A 19,040-nucleotide genomic window follows, 5' to 3' on the forward strand; every position below is an offset into this window, starting at 1 on the left:
GACTGAGCAGGGACAACGCTGACAATGACCCAGGCCTCCTGAACAGATACTGACGACTGTACTTGGAAATACTTGATGGAATCATACTACACATGACCCAGAGGTTTGCTGACATGACAAGCCTTGACTTCTTTTGTGTTCTTGATCATGGGTCATTTCCCAAGTARTCACAGCAAGAGGMGTTTCCTGACAGAGATTTCACACAGCTGATCCAAACGTACCCTTTCTTTGACCAGAGGTTGAAAAATGAGCTGCAGGTAGTCTATGCTGATACCTACTTCCACAAACCACCAGGTGAGCAGCTGCAATTATTAGTGAAAAATTACCTGACCACCACTTTACCCGAGGTATGCAAGCGCCTGAAACAGATGCTCACCATCCATGTTACAAGTACATCAGCTGAAAGGTCATTTTCCATTCTGAAAAGCATTCAAACCTACCTACGCAGAGAGGCACTGTCCAGCTGGTGGTGCTGACAAATAGCGGAGGTGGGAGACCACGCTCTCCGGTAACTCTCCGTGGTCCTGAATCAATAGTTAGTGTGCCTTGTTTTAATGAACATCTTGGGGTTACCACAGGTTAACATCAAATCAAGCTTTATTTATTTACACAGCACATTTCAGACATGGAATGCAACAGTGTGCTTCACAAGAAAAAATAAATGAAAACAAAATGTAATATTTACTATACAACAAACAAGAGGATAAAAAGCAAAATTATGAATTAAAAAAAAAGACAAAAAAGCACCCTAAGGAAAAGCAAAGCCAAAAAGGTAAGATTTAAGATTTATTTTGAAAATGTCCACTGTTGGTTCTCTGGCAGGAAATTCCTGGCAGAATTGTAACTAAAGGRTGCCTCTCCATGCATCTTGGTCCTAGATTTTGGGATAGTTAAAAGGCCAGTGCCAGAGGACCTGGCGGACCTACTAGGCACACAAATTAAAAGCATGTCTGACATGTTGCACAATGTGGATTGATTTAAAAACCAATAGAATAATCTTAAAATAAATTCTAAAACTCACAGGCAGCCAGTGCAGAGACCTTAGAACCAGTGCAATGTGTGCTCTCCGTCTGGTCTTGGTCAGTACCCATGCTGCAGCATTCTGTATGTTTTGCAGTTGACCAAAGGCTTTCTTGATATCACTTTCCTGAGTATGTCTATGTCAACCAAGAAGAGTAGGGCACATATCAAACTTCTCATCAGGTCTTGCTTGACTGATACCCAGCATAATGTTTGTTACCTTATCTCTGAAATATGCCGCAAACTCATCACATTTAGATGTGGAGGAAAGTTCACATAGGCTTGTGGGGGTAGGATTTATCAGGCCATCAATGGTCGAGAAGAGCACTCTAATTCTTCTGATTATTAGTGATCAAGTGAGAAAAATMAGCCCATCTGACATTTCAAATTGCCTTGTTATATATGCCAAGTTGCTCTCTCAGAATATCAAAATGGACCTGCAACTTGGACTTTCTCCACTTTCCTCTCTGCAATTTCCGTTTAATTTATTAGTTTCCTCACTCATCCAAGGGGCTCCCCGTTTGGATTTGGCCTTTTTTAACTTTACTGGATCTATAGCYTCAATGTTTGCCCTCCATTTTCTATTAAAGTTATCAACTAAATCATCACAAGAGGAAGGCAGAATAGGTGATGGAGTATTGTTCATACACTCAATAAAATCTGTCGCAACTTCAGAGGTAAGATAGTGTTTCTTAATAATGCGTTCAGTATTACCCTGTGCTATGGCAACAAGGTAGTAAGAAATACACAGTGGTGATCAGATTAAGCAACATCAACAATAGTGGATATTTCAGTAGAAAGTGCTTTTGGGCCCAGTAACATGTTGGATAAAGTCCATAGAGCTCAAAATATTCAGAAATTAAATTGCCTTTAAGTCAGTCTCTTTGTCAACAGGAATATTAAAATCGCCCAACAATGATTTTATCATAGTTTTCAAAGACAATAGACAATAGTTCAGATAAATCAGTATAGAAAGTGGGGCAGTGCTTTGGAGGCCTATACATGGTTATGGCCAGCACTGGTGGCTGACATTTAAACAGTATACCATGATGCTTAAAAGACACAAAGTTGCCAAATTAAATAATGTCCTTACAGCTGAGAGCATTAGGAAAAATACAGGCTGTCCCCCCACCCTTTTCCCATTTTCTGAGTATGAAAAGCTGTAGTCCAGGGGGAGGCGTCAATAAGAGCGATACTATAGTCGGAAGGCAGCCATGTTTCAGTGAGAAACATGCAATCATTTCGAGAAAGGTTTTACGAGGGATTGCTCTAACATTGAAAAGTGCCATATTCAATGAGTGTGGGCCACTCTGCCTCGAGGTAACCAATGAAATAACTAAATTATTAACGTGACAACCACATTTTCTGACAGTCTCCAATCTATCAGAATGGTAGGAGATGACAGTGTGTATAAACTCACTAGAAGGTGGAGTTAAAAGAACATCAAGTAGGTTACTCACGATAACCATAGTGTCATTTGTATAGGAGTTGATATGGTTTCCAAGTCCCCTGTTGCTTATTTTTACAGGGAGAACTGGAGCACTACCATATCCTGTCTATCAGTCTCTAAAACAGTTTGCGATGTTGCTGGAAATAATCCTGGAACCCAGATGGTTAGGGTGAATCCGTCTCTTTTAAAAAGTGCTGGTTGCTCCCACAGCAAATCAAAGTRGTCACAAAAATCATTGCAAAGTTTCTTCAGGCACTCGTTTAGGGCAAATAGTAAGGCTGAAATGTCCAGAGTCCCTTCGGTAGCACGGGAGGGGGCCAGAAATAATTATTCTCTTACCTGTGCTAGCGAGGGCCTTTAAAAATGTGTTGTGGTCCTCCTTCAGATCGCCTCAAATGAAGGTTGTTAAAACCTATGTGAGTGACGATGGTATCAATATTGGAGTAGATGGCCAGAACCGTGGGCAGGAGAGAGTTGACATCATTGACACTGCTTCTGGGTGACAGTGGACCTCAGTCGGTCCACAGACCGTAGGCAGGCCAAAATCTCTCACCATCGAGCTGCCCACAGTGATGGAATCTGATAGGGAAATGACCTGCTAAACTGTGGTGGCCACGGGCTGTTGGTATACATCCAGGATCTGTGCTGATTCCTGGGGCTGGTAGGTCCGTCTCAAGCGGGGCAAAGCTGTTTGATAGCCGGATCGGATCTTCTCGGATAGATGGGTGGCCAGACTGCCTCCCCGAACTCCTACGCCTTGCGAGTGTCCAGTCTCCCATGGGGCCACAGAGTTGTCTGTTGGATTGGGACAGATCAACACTGCCCGACTTAGAGGCGTTTAAAACTGAGATTCGATTTGCCTGGGATACAGCAAGGTCGGTGTACTTTGAAAGCAGGTCTTTTTCTCTCAGCCGAGGTAACAGCCAGAGGATCTCTTCTCTAAGATACTAGATGGTGGTGCATTTAGGGCAGACAAATCCCTGTCCAATTTCCAGTTCCACCTTATCGTTATCTTGTGATTGTGTGAAAATCATCTCACACCTGAAGCATTTGTGCTCAGCTGTGGATAAAAACACCAGTGGGCTAGCACTGCTAGTGTTAGCCTGCTCCATTTTCTTGATGTCTAGCAGCTAACTGCTACTTAACAGGAAACCGGGACACAAACTTGCAGTCCCAGCAGTAAAGGCTGACCACGTCACTGAATCAGTAGCAATACAAACTTTAGCTACTACTAAAAGCAATTTAATGAACATTATTTCATTTAAACAAACCGAGTGTAGGCAGTACACTGCTCTGTTGCACGCTCTTCCGGGGGCTTCTACCTATAGTTAGCCTACAAATTTCGCATTAGGCTATTTTAATCTTGCTGCTCCGGAAAAATATTTTAGGACGTTATTACATTTTGAGGATACCGATGGTGATTTGAACTTCGCCAACTAACTTTAACTTACATTGGACCATGCTGTGTTGGTCATTTTAAGTGTTTGTTACATTTTTATTTGTGTACTTAAACAGGACATACACTACATGACCAAAAGTATGTGGACACCTGCTCGTCTAACATCTAATTCCAAAATCATGGGCGTTAATGTGGAGTTGGTCCCGCCTTTGCTGTTATAACAGCCTCTACTCTTCTGGAAAGGCTTTCAACTAGATGTTGGTACATTGCTGCGGGGACTTCCATTTAGCCACAAGAGCATTAGTGAGGTCGGGCACTGATGTTGGGCGATTAAGCCTGGCTCGCAGTCGTCGTTACAATTCATCCCACAGGTGTTCGATAGGGTTGAGATCAGTGCTCTGTCAAGTTCTTCCACACCTATCTTGACAAAGCATTTCTGTACGGACCTCACATTGTGCACGGGGGCACTGTCATGCTGAAACAGGAAAGGGCCTTCCCCAAACTGTTGCCACAAAGTAGGAAGCACGGCATCGTCTAGAATGTTGTATGCTGTAGCGTTAAGATTTCCCTTGACTGGAACTAAGGGACCAAGGCCAAACCATGAAAAACAGCCTCAGACCATTATTCCTACTTTCTGCATGCTACGCGCTTCAGGATTCTTGTATGGCCTACCACTTCGCAGCTGAGCTGTTGTTGGTCATAGATGTTTCCACTTCACAATAACAGCACTTACAGTAGACCGGGGCAGCTCTAGCAGAGCAGAAATGTTATGAACTGACTTGTTGAAAAGGTGGCATCCTATGACGATGCCATGTTGAAAGTCACTGAGCTCTTCAGTAAGGCCATTCTATTGGCAGTGTTTGTCTATGGAGATTGCATGGCGGTGTGCTGGATTTTATACACCTGTCAGCAATGGGTTGTGGCTGAAATAGCCAAATCCACTAATTTGAAGGGTGTCCACATACTTTTGTGTATATATAGTGTATGTCCAGTTTTAAATCTGATAATTTGTCAAACGTCTGTGGTTTAATTTATTCTGTCGCTGTGTGACACTTGTCTTTTGGAACTGTGTCTGTGAAACGATGTAGGCTATGGTTTATCGGTCTTTTACTGGCTACTACGATGCCCTATAAAAGCATTTCTAATGGCTTATAGAACAAACAATGCAATTATCACAACATAGGTTGTGATAATTGGGGAAGCCCTCCCGTGGCTTCCCCATTGATTTTAACCACACACCCACACTCTTTCTGTTAACTCCGTTGAATGTACTTTTACTTACATTGTATCCCATAAGTAATGTGACCATAAGTTTACAATCCTCTCGCTCCTCTTTTCGCAGGGAGCGCATACAGAGAATGCATAGATAATGGAACGTGGGCTCTGAAGAGCAACTACTCCAGTTGTGAACCCATTTTGGAGGAGAAGGTTGGTAGGACTTGTGTATGCAGATCAAGGTCTCCATGTTTTTTTCCTGAGGTTTAGGCTGATTTCTTTTGATTTTTCCACGATATCAAACAAAGAGGCACTGAGTTTGAAAGTAGGCCTTGAAATACATCCACAGGTACACCTCCAATTGACTCAAATTATGTCAATTAGCCTATCAGAAGCTTCTAAATCCATGACATAATTTTCTGGAATTGTCCATGCTGTTTAAAGGCACAGTCAACTTAGTGTATGTAAACGTCTGACCCACTGGAATTGTGATACAGTGAATTATAAGTTAAATAATATGTCTGTAAACAATTGTTGTAAAAATGACTTGTGTCATGCACAAAGTAGATGTCCTAACCGACTTGACAAAACTATAGTTTGTTAACAATAAATTTGTGGAGTGGTTGAAAAACAAGTTTTAATGACTCCAACCTAAGTGTATGTAAACTTCAACTATGTATGTATGTATGTATGTATGTATGTATGTATGTATGTATGTATGTATGTATGTATGTATGTATGTATGCAGTACCAGTCAAAAGTTTATTTTTTACTATTTTCTACATTGTATAATAATAGTGAAGACATCAAAACTATGAAATAACACATATGAAATCATGTAGTACCAAAAAAGTGTTAAACAAATCAAAATATATTTTAGATTTGAGTTTTCTTCAAAGTTGCCACCCTTTACCTTGATGACAGGTTTGCAAACTCTTGGTGTTCTCTTGGCATTCTCTCAACCAGCTTCACCTGGAATGATTTTCCAACAGTCTTGAAGGTGTTCCCACATATGCTGAGCACATCTTGGCCTCTTTTCCTTCACTCTGTGGTCAAACTCCAATCATATCATTGGGTTGAGATCAGGTGATTATGGAGGCTTGGTCATCTGATGCAGCGTTCCATCACTCTCCATCTTGGTCAAATATCCCTTACACAGCCTGAAGGTGTGTTGGGTCATTGTCCTGTTGAAAAACACATGACTGTCCCACTATCGCAAACCAGATGGGATGGCGTATCGCTGCAGAATGCTGTGGTAGCCATGCTGATTAAGTGTGCCTTGAATTCTAAATAAATCACACACAGTGTCACCAGCAAAGCACCCCGACACCATCACACCTCCTCCTCCATACTTCACGGTGGGAACCACACATGCAGAGATCATCCATTCCCCTACTCTGCGTCTCAAAAGACCTCATCAGACCAAAGGATAGATTTCCTTTTTTTAGTAGTGGTTTCTTGAATCAGGCCTTCATTTGACCATGAAGGCCTGATTCACACAGTCTCCTCTGAACAGTTGATGTTGAGATGTGTCTCTTACTTGAACTCTGTGAAGCATTTATTTGGGCTGCAATTTCTGTGGTGCAGTTAACTCTAATGAACTTATTCTCTGCAGCAGAGGTAACTCTGGGTCTTCCTTTCCTGTGGCYGTCCTCATGAGAGCCAGTTTCYTCATAGCACTTGATGTTTTTGCGACTGCACTTGAAGAAACTTTCAAAGTTCTTGACATTTTCCGCATTTTCTGACCTTTAACCATGCCTTAAAGTAATGATGGACTGTTGTTTCTCTTTGCTTATTTGAGCTGTTCTTGCCATTATATGGATATGGTCTTTTACCAAAAAGGGCTATCTTCTGTATACCACCCCTACCTTGTCACAACACAACTGATTGGCTCAAACACATTAAGAAGGAAAGAAATTCCACAAATTAACTTTTAAGAATGCACACCTGTTATTTGAAATGCGTTCCAGGTGACAACCTCATGAAGCTGGTTGAGAGAATGCCAAGAGTGTGTAAAGCTGTCATCAAGGCAAAGGGTGGCTACTTTGAACAATACAAAATATAAAATATTTTTTGATTTGGTTATCACTTTTTTGGTTACTACATGATTCCATGTGTGTTATTTCATAGTTTTTATGTCTTTACTATTATTCTACAATGTAGAAATTAGTAAAAATAAAGAACATCCTTGAATGAGTAGGTGTGCCCAAACTTTTGACTGGTACTGTACACTAACGTTCTAAAGTTTGTGGTCATTTAGAAATGTCCTTGTTTTTGAAAGAAAAGCAATTTTTTTGTCCATTAAAATAACATCAAATTGATCAGAAATACAGTGTAGACATTGTTAATGTCGTAAATGACTACTGTAGCTGGAAACGGCAGATTTTTATTTTATGGAATATCTACATAGGACTGCAGAGGCCCATTATCAGCAACCATCACTCCTGTGTTCCAATGGCACGTTGTGTTAGTTAATCCAAGTTGATCATTTTAAAAGGCTAATTGATCATTATAAAACCCTTTTGCAATTATGTTAGCACAGCTGAAAACTGTTGTTCTGATTAAAGAAGCAATAAAACTGGCCTTCTTTAGACTAGGTGAGTATCTGGAGCATCAGCATTTGTGGGTTTGATTACAGGCTCAAAATGGCCAGAAACAAATAACTTTCTTCTGAAACTCGTCAGTCTATTCTTGTTCTGAGTAATGAAGGCTATTCCATGCGAGAAATTGCCAAGAAACTGAAGATCTCGTACAACGCTGTATACTACTCCCTTCACAGAACAGTGCAAACTGTCTCTAACCAGAATAGAAAGAGGAGTGGAAGGCCCTGGTGCACAACTGAGCAAGAGCACAAGTACATTAGAGTCTCTAGTTTGAGAAACAGACACCTCACAAGTCCTCAACTGGCAGCTTCATTAAATAGTACCCGCATAACACCAGTCTCAACGTCAACAGTGAGGAGGCGACTCCGGGATGCTGGCCGCCTAGGCAGAGTTGCAAAGAAAAAGCCATATCTCAGACTGGCCAATAAAAAGAAAAGATTAAGATGGGCAAAATAACACGGACACTGGACAGAGGAAGATTGGAGAAAAGTGTTATAGACAGACAAATCTTTGTTTGAGGTGTTCGGATCACAAAGGTGAACATTTGTCAGACGCAGAAAAAATGTAGATGCTGGAGGGAGGAGTGCTTGATGCCATCTGTCAAGCATGGTGGAGGTCTGGGAGTGCTTTGGTGGTGTTAAAGTGGGAGATTTGTACATGGTAAAAGGGATCTTGAAGAAGGATGGCTATCACTCCATTTTGCAACACCATGCCATACCCTGTGGACAGCGCTTAACAGGACAATGGCCCAAAGCACAGTTCCAAACTATACAAGAACTATTTAGGGAAGAAGCAGTCAGCTGGTATTCTGTCTATAATGGAGTGGCCAGCACAGTCACCGGATCTCAACTCTATTGAGCTGTTGTGGGAGCAGCTTGACCGTACGTAAGAAGTGCCCATCAAGCCAATCCAACTTGTGGGAGGCGCTTCAGGAAGCATGGGATGAAATCTCTTCAGATTACCTCAACAAATTGACAACTAGAATGCCAAAGGTCTGCAAGACTGTACTTGCTGCAAATGGAGGATTCTTTGACGAAAGCAAAGTTTGAAGGACGCAATTATTATTTATAACCTCGTCAACGCCTTGACTATATTTCCTATTCATTTTGCAACTAATTTCATGTATGTGGCGGCAGGTAGCCTAGTGGTTAGAGCGTTGGGCCAGTAACCGAAAGGTTAATGGATTGAATCCCCGAGCAGACAAGGTAATCTGTCGTTCTGCCTCTGAACAAGGCAGTTAACACACTGTTCCCCGGGAGGCTGTCATTGTAAATAAGAATTCTCAACTGACTTGCCTAGTTAAAACCAGGGTAAATAAGTGTTTTCATGGAAAATAAGGACTTTTCTAAGTGACCCCAAACTTTTGAACGGTAGTGTATATATAATCTAATTAAGTTACATCTATAAACTTTTTTTATATACTGTAGATCAGGGGAGCCTAAAGATAAATAATCCACTTGTTTAGAGACAAAAATGTCCATCAGTTTTTAATAATACAGTCAAATTTAAGGTTAGTGTGTACAGGGCAACTGGCTCTAGACTGCCCCCCCCCCCCCCCCCCCCCCCCCCCCCCCCCCCCCCCCCCCCCCTCCTCCAAATCGGTTAATGACATTAGCAGCTACTCTCTTTTTATGTTTCAAAAGCAGCTACTTCAAATATTAGCTCAACATACAAAGCTCTGATTTCTGAAATTCACAAGAAAATTGGAAACAAATAAAATCCTAGCTTTTTGTAATGTTTGTTCATTGTTACTAATCCAGTCAGCTAAAGTAAGTAATTTATCAGAATGTTCCACATTTCCATGTTTAGTTTTATTGATATCTTTTGAAGGTGAATTCTGCATTGCAAATGCATGTCTCTGTCAACGTGTGTACAGGTAACTGCCAAAATAATGGAAACCCAAGTAAATTAGGTATATAAAGTACATTGAAAGCTGGTGCTTCCACACAGGTGTGGTTCCTAAATTAATCATGCAATTAACAACCCATCATGCTTTGGGTCATGTATAAAAATGCTGGGCAGGCAATTACTTTGGGCATTATTTTGGCTACCATGTCTATGCCCCCATAGGATGACAATGCCCCCATCCACAGGGCATGAGTGGTCACTGAATGGTTTGATGAGCATAAAAACGATGTAAACCATATGCCATGGCCATCTCAGTCACCAGATCTCAACCCAGTGCCTGAGACAGCGTTTTCCACCACCATCAACAAAACACAGAATTATGGAATTTCTTGTGGAAGTACGGTGTTGCATCCCTCCAATAGAGTCTCAGACACTTGTAGAATCTATACCAAGGTGCAGTTACCTGTATAATTTTGTGTTAAGCATTTTGTGTCTTTCGAGATTTTGAAGTAGAACTTGTGATATTCTCTCCTCAGAGGAAATACCCAATGCACTATAAGGTTGCTCTGATCATCAACTACCTAGGGCACTGTATTTCTGTGGGAGCTCTTGTCGTGGCCTTCGTTCTCTTCTTATGCTTAAGGCAAGTACAGCAATAGTACCCTTCTAAATTAATTTGATACATGTGACCTCTTACAAAACAATGAGCGACATTTATTTGAACTGCAGGATTGCCCTCCATTAACACATTTAATGTAAAATGAAGAGGTCCCTCTCAGTTGAAAACACAAGTATGTTGAGTATATCTCAAAACCTTCACTAATCATATATTGAATCTAGATTATAGATTTATTTTTGGTGTCTTTGTATGTAAACTGTGTTTTGATGCTTGTTCATCTAAAAAAGGTCAAATATATATCATCGATCAAGTAAATTGTACCCAAGAATAAAATGTTGTCGCCTACTGTAGGAATATGTTTTTGATTGGAATTATGTAACTTTAGGTATGTAAAACATTGTTGTTGTTTTTTCAAATTTCTAATGTTCTGTATATTTCTAGGAGCATAAGATGCCTTCGAAACATAATCCACTGGAACTTGATAACAACCTTCATTTTGAGGAATGTTATGTGGTTCCTACTTCAGCTGATTGACCACAATATACATGAGAGCAATGAGGTAACATTCGTTACATATTATTTTGATTTTTTTTTACAATTCACATGAATGTTAAGCTTTTCATTGCACTAATACCTAACTCATTTTGTTTTTATGTCTTTCTACAGCCTTGGTGTCGCCTTATAACAACGATATATAACTATTTTGTGGTGACCAATTTTTTCTGGATGTTTGTTGAAGGATGCTACCTTCACACAGCCATTGTGATGACTTATTCTACGGACAAGCTAAAAAAATGGGTCTTCTTGTTCATTGGCTGGTGTAAGTACTGTACATGTCAGACTGTGACATATGACTGATAGGAACACAAGCTAGGAACACAAGAATTTCACTACACTCGCAATAACATCTGCTAAATATGTGTATGTGACCAATAAAATTTGATTTGATTTAATATCAATCATAAAACTCTAGATAGCAGCCATACACACAGCAGCATTAACACTGTCTAAATATGAAACATGAAATGGTAACTGTTTTTTTCCCTATTTTGTCAATCTGTCAATCATATATGAGCCATTATGACAGTCTGTTAAAAAAATATATTTTGTTATGTTAGTCTTATTCTAAAATTGATTAAATAAAAAAAATCCACATCAATCTACACACAATACCCCATAATGACAAAGCGAAAACAGGTTTTTATAAATGTTTGCACATTTCTTAAAAATACAAAACAGAAATACCTTATTTACATACGTATTCAGACCCTTTGCTATGAGACTCGAAATTGAGCTCAGGTGCATCCGGTTTCCATTGATCATCCTTGAGCTGTTTCTACAACTTGATTGGAGTCCACCTATGGTAAATTAAATTGATTGGACATGATTTGGAAAGGCACACACCTGTCTATATAAGGTCACACAGGTGAAAGTACATGTCAGAGTAAAAACCAAGCCATGTGGTCGAAGGAATTGTCCGTAGAGCTCCGAGACAGGCTTGTGTCCAAGCACAGATCTGGGGAAGGGTACCAAAACATTACTTCAGAATTGAAGGTCCCCAAGAACATCATTCTTAAATGGAAGAAGTTTGAAAGCACAAAGACTCTTCCTATAACTGGTCGCCCGGCCAAACTGAGCAATCGGTAGAGAACGGCCTTGGTCAGGGAGGTGACCAAGAACCTGATGGTCACTCTGACAGAGCTCCCAGAGTTCCTCTGTGTAGATGGGAGAACCTTCCCGAAGGACAACAATCTCCACCAATCTGGCCTTTATGGTACAGTGGCCAGACGGAACCCACTCCTCAGTAAAAGGCGCATAACAGCTCGCTTGGAGCTTGCCAAAAGGCACCTAAAGGACTCTCAGACCATGAGAAACAAGATTCTTTGGACTGAAGAAACCAAGATATAACTATTTGGCCTGAATGCCAAGTGTCACGTCTGGAGGAAACCTGGCACTATCCCTATGGTGAAGCTGTCATGCATACTCCCACTCTCCCTCTCTGGCGCTCGAATGCGCCAGGCTGCCCTTCATTACGCACACCTGACATCATCATTACGCACGGCAGCGCTCATTGGACTCACCTGGACTCCTTCCCTTTGTTGATTGCCCCGTCTATAACTGTCTGCTCCCCTGTTTGTTCCCTGTGTCTGCATTAATGTCGTTATGTGTTCATGTCCAGACGCTGTGCTGTCCTGTTCCATGTCTGTTGCCATTAAATGTTCACTCCCTGTACCTGCTTCTCGTCTCTACCAGCGTCAATCCTTACAGAAGCATGGTACCACAAAGCAAAAACCAGATGGGATGGCATATCGCTGCAGAAAGCTGTGGTAGTTATTTTTTTGTACACTGGCCCCTTAATAACTCAGGGGTTTTCTGAAAGTTGTTGATCTATGGAGTGATCTACACTAGTTTGTGTAGTGTTTTTATTCATTCACTCCACATCACAAAGCGTGAATGCTACAGTACATGCTTGAGTAGACAAGCTTAGACAATGCAGCTAAATATTAGCAAAACATTCCCCACAAAGCATTTTGTGAGATTAACAGAAGTGTCTAATTTCAAGAAAAGAGAAAATGCTATTGGAGTGCGCGGAAGTTTGAGGTGGTTGTACATCAGTTCAGGCCTGCGATTGAGCGAGAGCTTAATGGGACAGGCAGCAGATGCCCCCAGTCATCACCACATAATTATCCACACTCACCTAGAGCTGAAGTGGTAGTGAAAGCACATTGCATGTTAGAAACCAACTCCCACAATGGAGAGGCTCCTGAAACGGCACTGGAGCACGCTTCAGTCATTCAGCTCAGCTCAGCTCACTGCTGAGCCATTTTGACATTTTCTTTATATAACATGTAATGTAGGACTATGTATGCAATGGGATAAAACATAGATCTGGATGGATCTGTAAATAGGTCGCATTTATGTGAGTCCTTTGAACATATTGTACGTTAGGGTATAGGATATAGTACAGTATAGTAAAACACCCAGTATAGTTATTAGGGTATAGGATATAGTACAGTATAGTAACACACCCAGTATAGTTTATTGGGGCATAGGATTAGTAGTCAGTATAGTAACACACCAGAATAGTTATTAGGGTATAGGATATAGTACAGATAGTAAAACCCAGAATAGTTATTAGGGTATAGGATATAGTAGCAGTATAGTAAACACCCAGTTAGTTATTAGGGTATAGGATATAGTACAGTATAGTACAACCCAGTATAGTTATTGGGCATGGGATATAGTACAGTATAGTAACACACCCAGTATAGTTATTAGGGTATAGGAATAGTACAGTATAGTAAACACCCCCAGTATAGTTATTGGGGCATAGGATATAGTACAGTATAGTAAAACCCCAGAATAGTTTATTAGGAGTAATAGGATATAGTACAGTATAGTAACACACCCAGTATAGTTATTGGGGCATAGGATATAGTACAGTATAGTAACACACCCAGCATAGTTATTAGGGTATAGGATATAGTACAGTATAGTAACACACCCAGTATAGTTATTAGAAATCTCATCTTGGCCTCAAAATGGAATTAACCAAAGGTTGTTCACTCACACTTGTTAATTCAGGTGTGTAGTGGAGGGGATGTGGAATTGTTACAGTCCATTGGTTTCACAAGTGGGAGGTACATAGATTTCAGCAGTGGGATGTATTGGTGTCAGCAGTGGGATGACAGAAGGAATTGATTTTGTAGCTTCAAGAAGATGTCTTTATTGTGTATAAGTAAATAACATTGCACAGTCAGTTGGTGCTATCTACACAATGTAGAACATCTTCCAAATATTGAGTTTACCCTCAGAATAACCTCAATTCGTCGGGGCATGGACTCTACAAGTTGTCGAAAGTGTTCCACAGGGATGTTGAACCATGTTGATTCCAATACTTCCCACAGTTGTGTCAAGTTGGCTGGATGTTGTTTGGGTGGTGGCCGATTCTTGATGCACACAGGAAAAACCCATCAGCGTTGCAGTTCTTGAAATAAACCGATGTGCCTGGCACCTACAACCATAAAGCACTTAAATCTTTTGTCTTGCCGATTCACACTCTGAATGGCACACATACACAATCCATGTCTCAATTGTCTCAAGGCTTCAAAATCCTTCTTTAAACTGTCTCCTCCCCTTCATCTACACCGATTGAAGTATATATTTAACAAGTGACATCGATAAGGGATCATATCTTTCACCTGGATTCACCTGGTCAGTCTATGTCAAGGAAAGAGCAGGTGTTCTTAATGTTTTGTACACTCAATGTCTATCTGTTACAAATTAATATTGTAGCCTGATGTTTTGGTTTTAGGGATGTCCTTGAGTACACCCTTTGGTAATTTACTCAGTCCATCACAGTTCCACTGATGATCAAGTGGTTTTCAAGCGCAGGTCTCAGCTTTGAAGTGGAATCCTATTTACAACATTGAWGTATGATCTATCATTTCAGACATTACAGTGACTGGACTTGGTTCTTACTCTCGAGCATCATCATTTCTAATAAGTATGTCTGGCATGTGGGTAACCTTAACATAGACTATCTTCTCTTTTTGTTGATTATAGTAACTATGCGTTGTCTAGGTCAGTTGGTGCAAAGATCGACTTGTCATGCGTTTCATGTAGTCTTTTCGCATCATAGTATTTTTTTTCGTTCTCGAGAGGTTCATTTTAAAGTGAATTTGAAACTGATTACTGCCATCCTCTTATTCAGTAAATTAAGTAAACAAAAAGCAAATTAAATATTTTCTCCTTCACAGAGAGGAATTGCTTTGGTGGATTTTGTTACTTCCTTTGTACTAACAAATATTAAAAAACGTTGTTTTGAGTAGTCAGGGTGGTTAGTTTAAGTTAAATACTAATTGGGTCATGTAGTTTACCTGTTGGTCTTCAAGGAGATAATGAACACATAATAACATTTTTAAAACACGTTGATTTAGTAGATCCGCTCCAGCCAGTTATAAAAGTTATCAATGTCATCAGTGCCCAGCTTCTTCAAATCCTTAATGATCACTTATTAAGAAATGTAGGAAGTAGAACAGATTTCACTTTATCTGTCCAACACTGGGGACCAGCAAGATAAGAAGTCCTTAAGCCAGATCAAAGTAGAACTGGAAGGATCCAACTGGCCTCAATGGATCCCTTTTTTCATCTCTGTAATAGCTTCTAAATGCAGCAGTCTGACTCTAATTAGCCTAGTTTTTACTGCACTTAGCTCAGGGCTATCAGCCTCTTTATCCCTGGGCTAAGATACATCGCTCTGGAGCAGGGTTAGCACCAACTTTCACAATATTGGCAAATATGTCAATTCATTTTTGTATTTCTTTCAGGTATTCCATGTCCTATTATTGTTGCTTGGGCCATTGGGAAGCTTTATAATGAAAATGAACAGTAAGTGCACAATTTCAATTTAAACAACAACAATGAAATCTCAAGCATTAATAAATTGTTTGTGTTGTAGGTATTTTGTTGTATCTGACTAACCATTTTAAAAGCTGAGGGTCCATCAAAGGTGAAGGTTAATGACCTTTGATAGATTGCAAAGAAACCTATACAGACGTAGGATCTTAATTTGAGCCAGTTTGCTACAGCAGAAAAATGATCCTTTAGCAACAATAAATGTTAATTATTATGTGGATTATAATTAATTGACATTTCTGTACAGATTGATACAATTTTCATAAGGGAAAATCAAGTCTGACATTTCAAAGTGGAAATGAAAACTACACGTTCAGAATTTCTGCTGCWACAGGGTGATCAGATTAAGATCCTACACCTGTACATGTATGCCATTGTAAATGTGTTAGTCACAGATAAACCTTGAAAGATGTCTTATACCCTTTGTAGTACAGTGTAGTACTTGAATCCTTTTAGTATTGTGGAGCCACTACCAGTACGGATTCAAGGTGAATCAGCAATTTACTGTATTGTAGGTGTCAAAGGGGCATTCACTGTAGCATTTACAAGAGGATCATTAATGTAATCTAAAGAGGTTATGAAAAGGCAATTGATAGCTCAGTTTATTTGAAAATGCAATTGCTGTCCTTTTTAATAGAATAAAGTCAGACTGCAGTTCAATAGTTAGAGGTCATGTTGTATATGTTTTGACTGTGATGTTTATGCTACTATTATCAAGGCTCCAATTTAATTTCAATTATAGCAATTTCTAACTTGGAAACTCTGGAAAGTCTTGATAATGCTCCAAAATTGTTTAGCTAATAATGGAATATAGATTGATACAAATGATGTTGTTTTATATGCAACACTTCAAAAAGCCATTATTTTAATGTGTGTCAACAGATGCTGGTTTGGGAAAGAACCTGGAAAGTATATTGACTACATTTATCAAGGGCCGGTCATCCTTGTGCTTTTGGTAGGTAACAAGACTATTGTCTCTCACTGTTTTATTTCTTTGCTGCCGTAATGCAACTGCAGCAAATTTCACTTCCTTTAGTTATTTTTTCATTACTAAAACATCATGTTCCACATAATGAACTCCTAATGAAAGTTTTCCATCTCTGTTCTCTGCTAGATAAACTTCGTTTTCCTCTTCAACATAGTAAGAATCCTTATGACCAAGTTGAGAGCTTCTACCACATCAGAAACTATACAGTACAGGTGAGTCACTACTCATGTGGGGTTGTTATTTGAAATATCGCATGCCATATTAAGATTACTTGACCTCCATTTAATATTCACTCGGGGGGCTCCCGAGTGGCGCAGCGGTCTAAGTTACTGCTTCTCAGTTTGATTCCAGGCTTTGAGTCCCATAGGGCGACGCACAAGTTTGATTCCAGTTTGAGTCCCATAGGGCGGCGCAGTTGACCCAGCGTTGTCCGGGTTAGGCCGTCATTGTAAATAAGAATTTGTTCTTAACTGACTTGCCTAGTTAAATAAACGTTAAATAAAAAAATATTATATTCTGCATTTTTCCTCCATTGCTTCCCGCAGTGTTTTTCAGTGAGGAAGTGGAAGTGTTCGTTATCGTTGAACCATTGAGTTTTAACCGATGCTTTTTTTGCCCTGTAGAAACTCAAAGAGATTCTCTATAGCGAGTTTGAGGAGTTATTAGAGTTAATTATTCAAACCAATCTCATTTAGACCTCAGAAGGAATCCACACTAATGCCAAAGGAGGATTCTTAAATACATTTTGACTGTCCCAAAATGTTGCAAATATAAAGTCACCCAGAAGTGACATTTTGCTGAGAGGAACAATCTCTTCCTATCATTTCAGCAGAAAGGCTATGTGACTGAATGGGAGAGAGGCACGGGTCTTTCCAAGAACGTTATCACCACAGAACACCCGTATCTGGTTTCCTAACATTTTGTTATTCCCTCTGATGCTGGTGCCTTGAAGACAGTCTGGGGAAGAAAAAAAAAACACCTGACAAACCAATGCCGTACACTATAGGATTCGCTAAGAGTTACACTAATTCATAGCGAATAAGGGAACGTCCGCTCACTGTTTGGTTGCTTCATACGCAAACGTTTTAATAAAGGTGACACAATAAGATTTCAAACAACATGGTCTTTGTCCTTAGTCTGATACATTGTATCGTGATGTGAGACTGCCAACCCAAAGTTATTGCAGTTATTACAACCTCCCCTCAACATTCACAGTTTATGGAGCAATTAATGGGTCATTTGTTTAACAAATCCCTCCTACTCAACGAAGTGATAATAAGGTCAGCTGCTTTATAAGGGGTGAATCACTTCAATCTGTACTCAACTTGCACGCATCATTACATAACATTCCTGTAAAGATATGGCCCCACACACACACACACACACACACACACACACACACACACACACACACACACACATACACACACCATTTTCCATGATGATCATTTCTATTTGAAATAGAACCCCTCTTTTTATTTACAAATGATCTGCTGATGTTGCGCAGTGAGAATAGCCTTGCGCATCTTATTCCCGGAACAACTTTCATCGTCCTCGATTCACATTGAAGCTTTTATTCCTAGTGGATTATTTGAAAACTCAAAAGGGGGCATCTCAATTCCCAGCAAAGTCTACAGACCTCTGTCCTGTAGAATAGGCCTCTGTTACTCCAATGCTGATATTGCTGACATTGGGTTCCCTACTCAAAGTCAAACAGTGGATTTATATCATACAATAGGTGCTATTTGATGTGTTAACAGGGCCATCAACTACTTCACTGCTTAGGTAGATTACCTAAAATCACATGGTAATTCGAGGAAATTAAGAATGAAAGACTGTCTCCCAGAGAGATTTTCCATTTTCAACCTGATACTCAAATGGACCTCTTATATTGTCAGATGTTTGTTTTGGCCACAAAACCCTAAGCAATAAACCCCTTTTGTCACGGCCGATGCTGGAAGAAGACCAAGGTGCAGCGTGGTGAGCGTACATATTTATTTTTATTTGAATGTCGCCAACAAAACAATAAACAATACAAACCGACCGTGAAACTTAACAGGGCTATGAAGCCTCTAACAAAGTTAACTACCCACCCTGAAAGGAGGGGAAAAGGGCTACCTAAGTATGATTCACAATCAGAGACAACGATAGACAGCTGTCCCTGATTGAGAACCATACCCGACCAAAACATAGAAATAAAGAAACATAGAAAACAAAACATAGAATGCCCACCCCAAATCACACCCTGACCAAACCAACTAGAGACATAAAAAGGCTCTCTAAGGTCAGGGCGTGACCCCTTTCTATCATCAACCTGCTGGAGTCAAGCCCAGTTTTAAGAAATTTGCATTTTTATTTTATTAATCACATTTTCACTCTGAAACAAATACCTATTGTTAGCACTCCTTGAGTGGCAATCTGATTATGTGGACTCACTATAAAATATCTGACCAATAGGTGATATTTTCCAATATTGTACA

At 40.0% G+C, this 19,040-nt stretch overlaps 1 protein-coding gene across 1 annotated transcript in view; it reads left to right on the top strand.

The window, feature by feature from the left end:
- LOC111979595 (corticotropin-releasing factor receptor 2) overlaps positions 1-19,040 on the top strand; it is a 94,786-nt gene that overhangs the window by 70,768 nt on the left and 4,978 nt on the right. Inside the window, exons 3-9 of the mRNA XM_070448822.1 lie at positions 5,212-5,297; positions 10,072-10,178; positions 10,596-10,713; positions 10,821-10,974; positions 15,485-15,545; positions 16,455-16,527; positions 16,687-16,772. Coding sequence (XP_070304923.1) covers positions 5,212-5,297; positions 10,072-10,178; positions 10,596-10,713; positions 10,821-10,974; positions 15,485-15,545; positions 16,455-16,527; positions 16,687-16,772 — 685 coding nt within the window. The remainder of the gene's footprint in view (positions 1-5,211; positions 5,298-10,071; positions 10,179-10,595; positions 10,714-10,820; positions 10,975-15,484; positions 15,546-16,454; positions 16,528-16,686; positions 16,773-19,040) is intronic.

Source organism: Salvelinus sp. IW2-2015, linkage group LG19 (assembly GCF_002910315.2).
Source record: "Salvelinus sp. IW2-2015 linkage group LG19, ASM291031v2, whole genome shotgun sequence".
In the NCBI taxonomy this organism is placed as follows: domain Eukaryota; kingdom Metazoa; phylum Chordata; class Actinopteri; order Salmoniformes; family Salmonidae; genus Salvelinus; species Salvelinus sp. IW2-2015.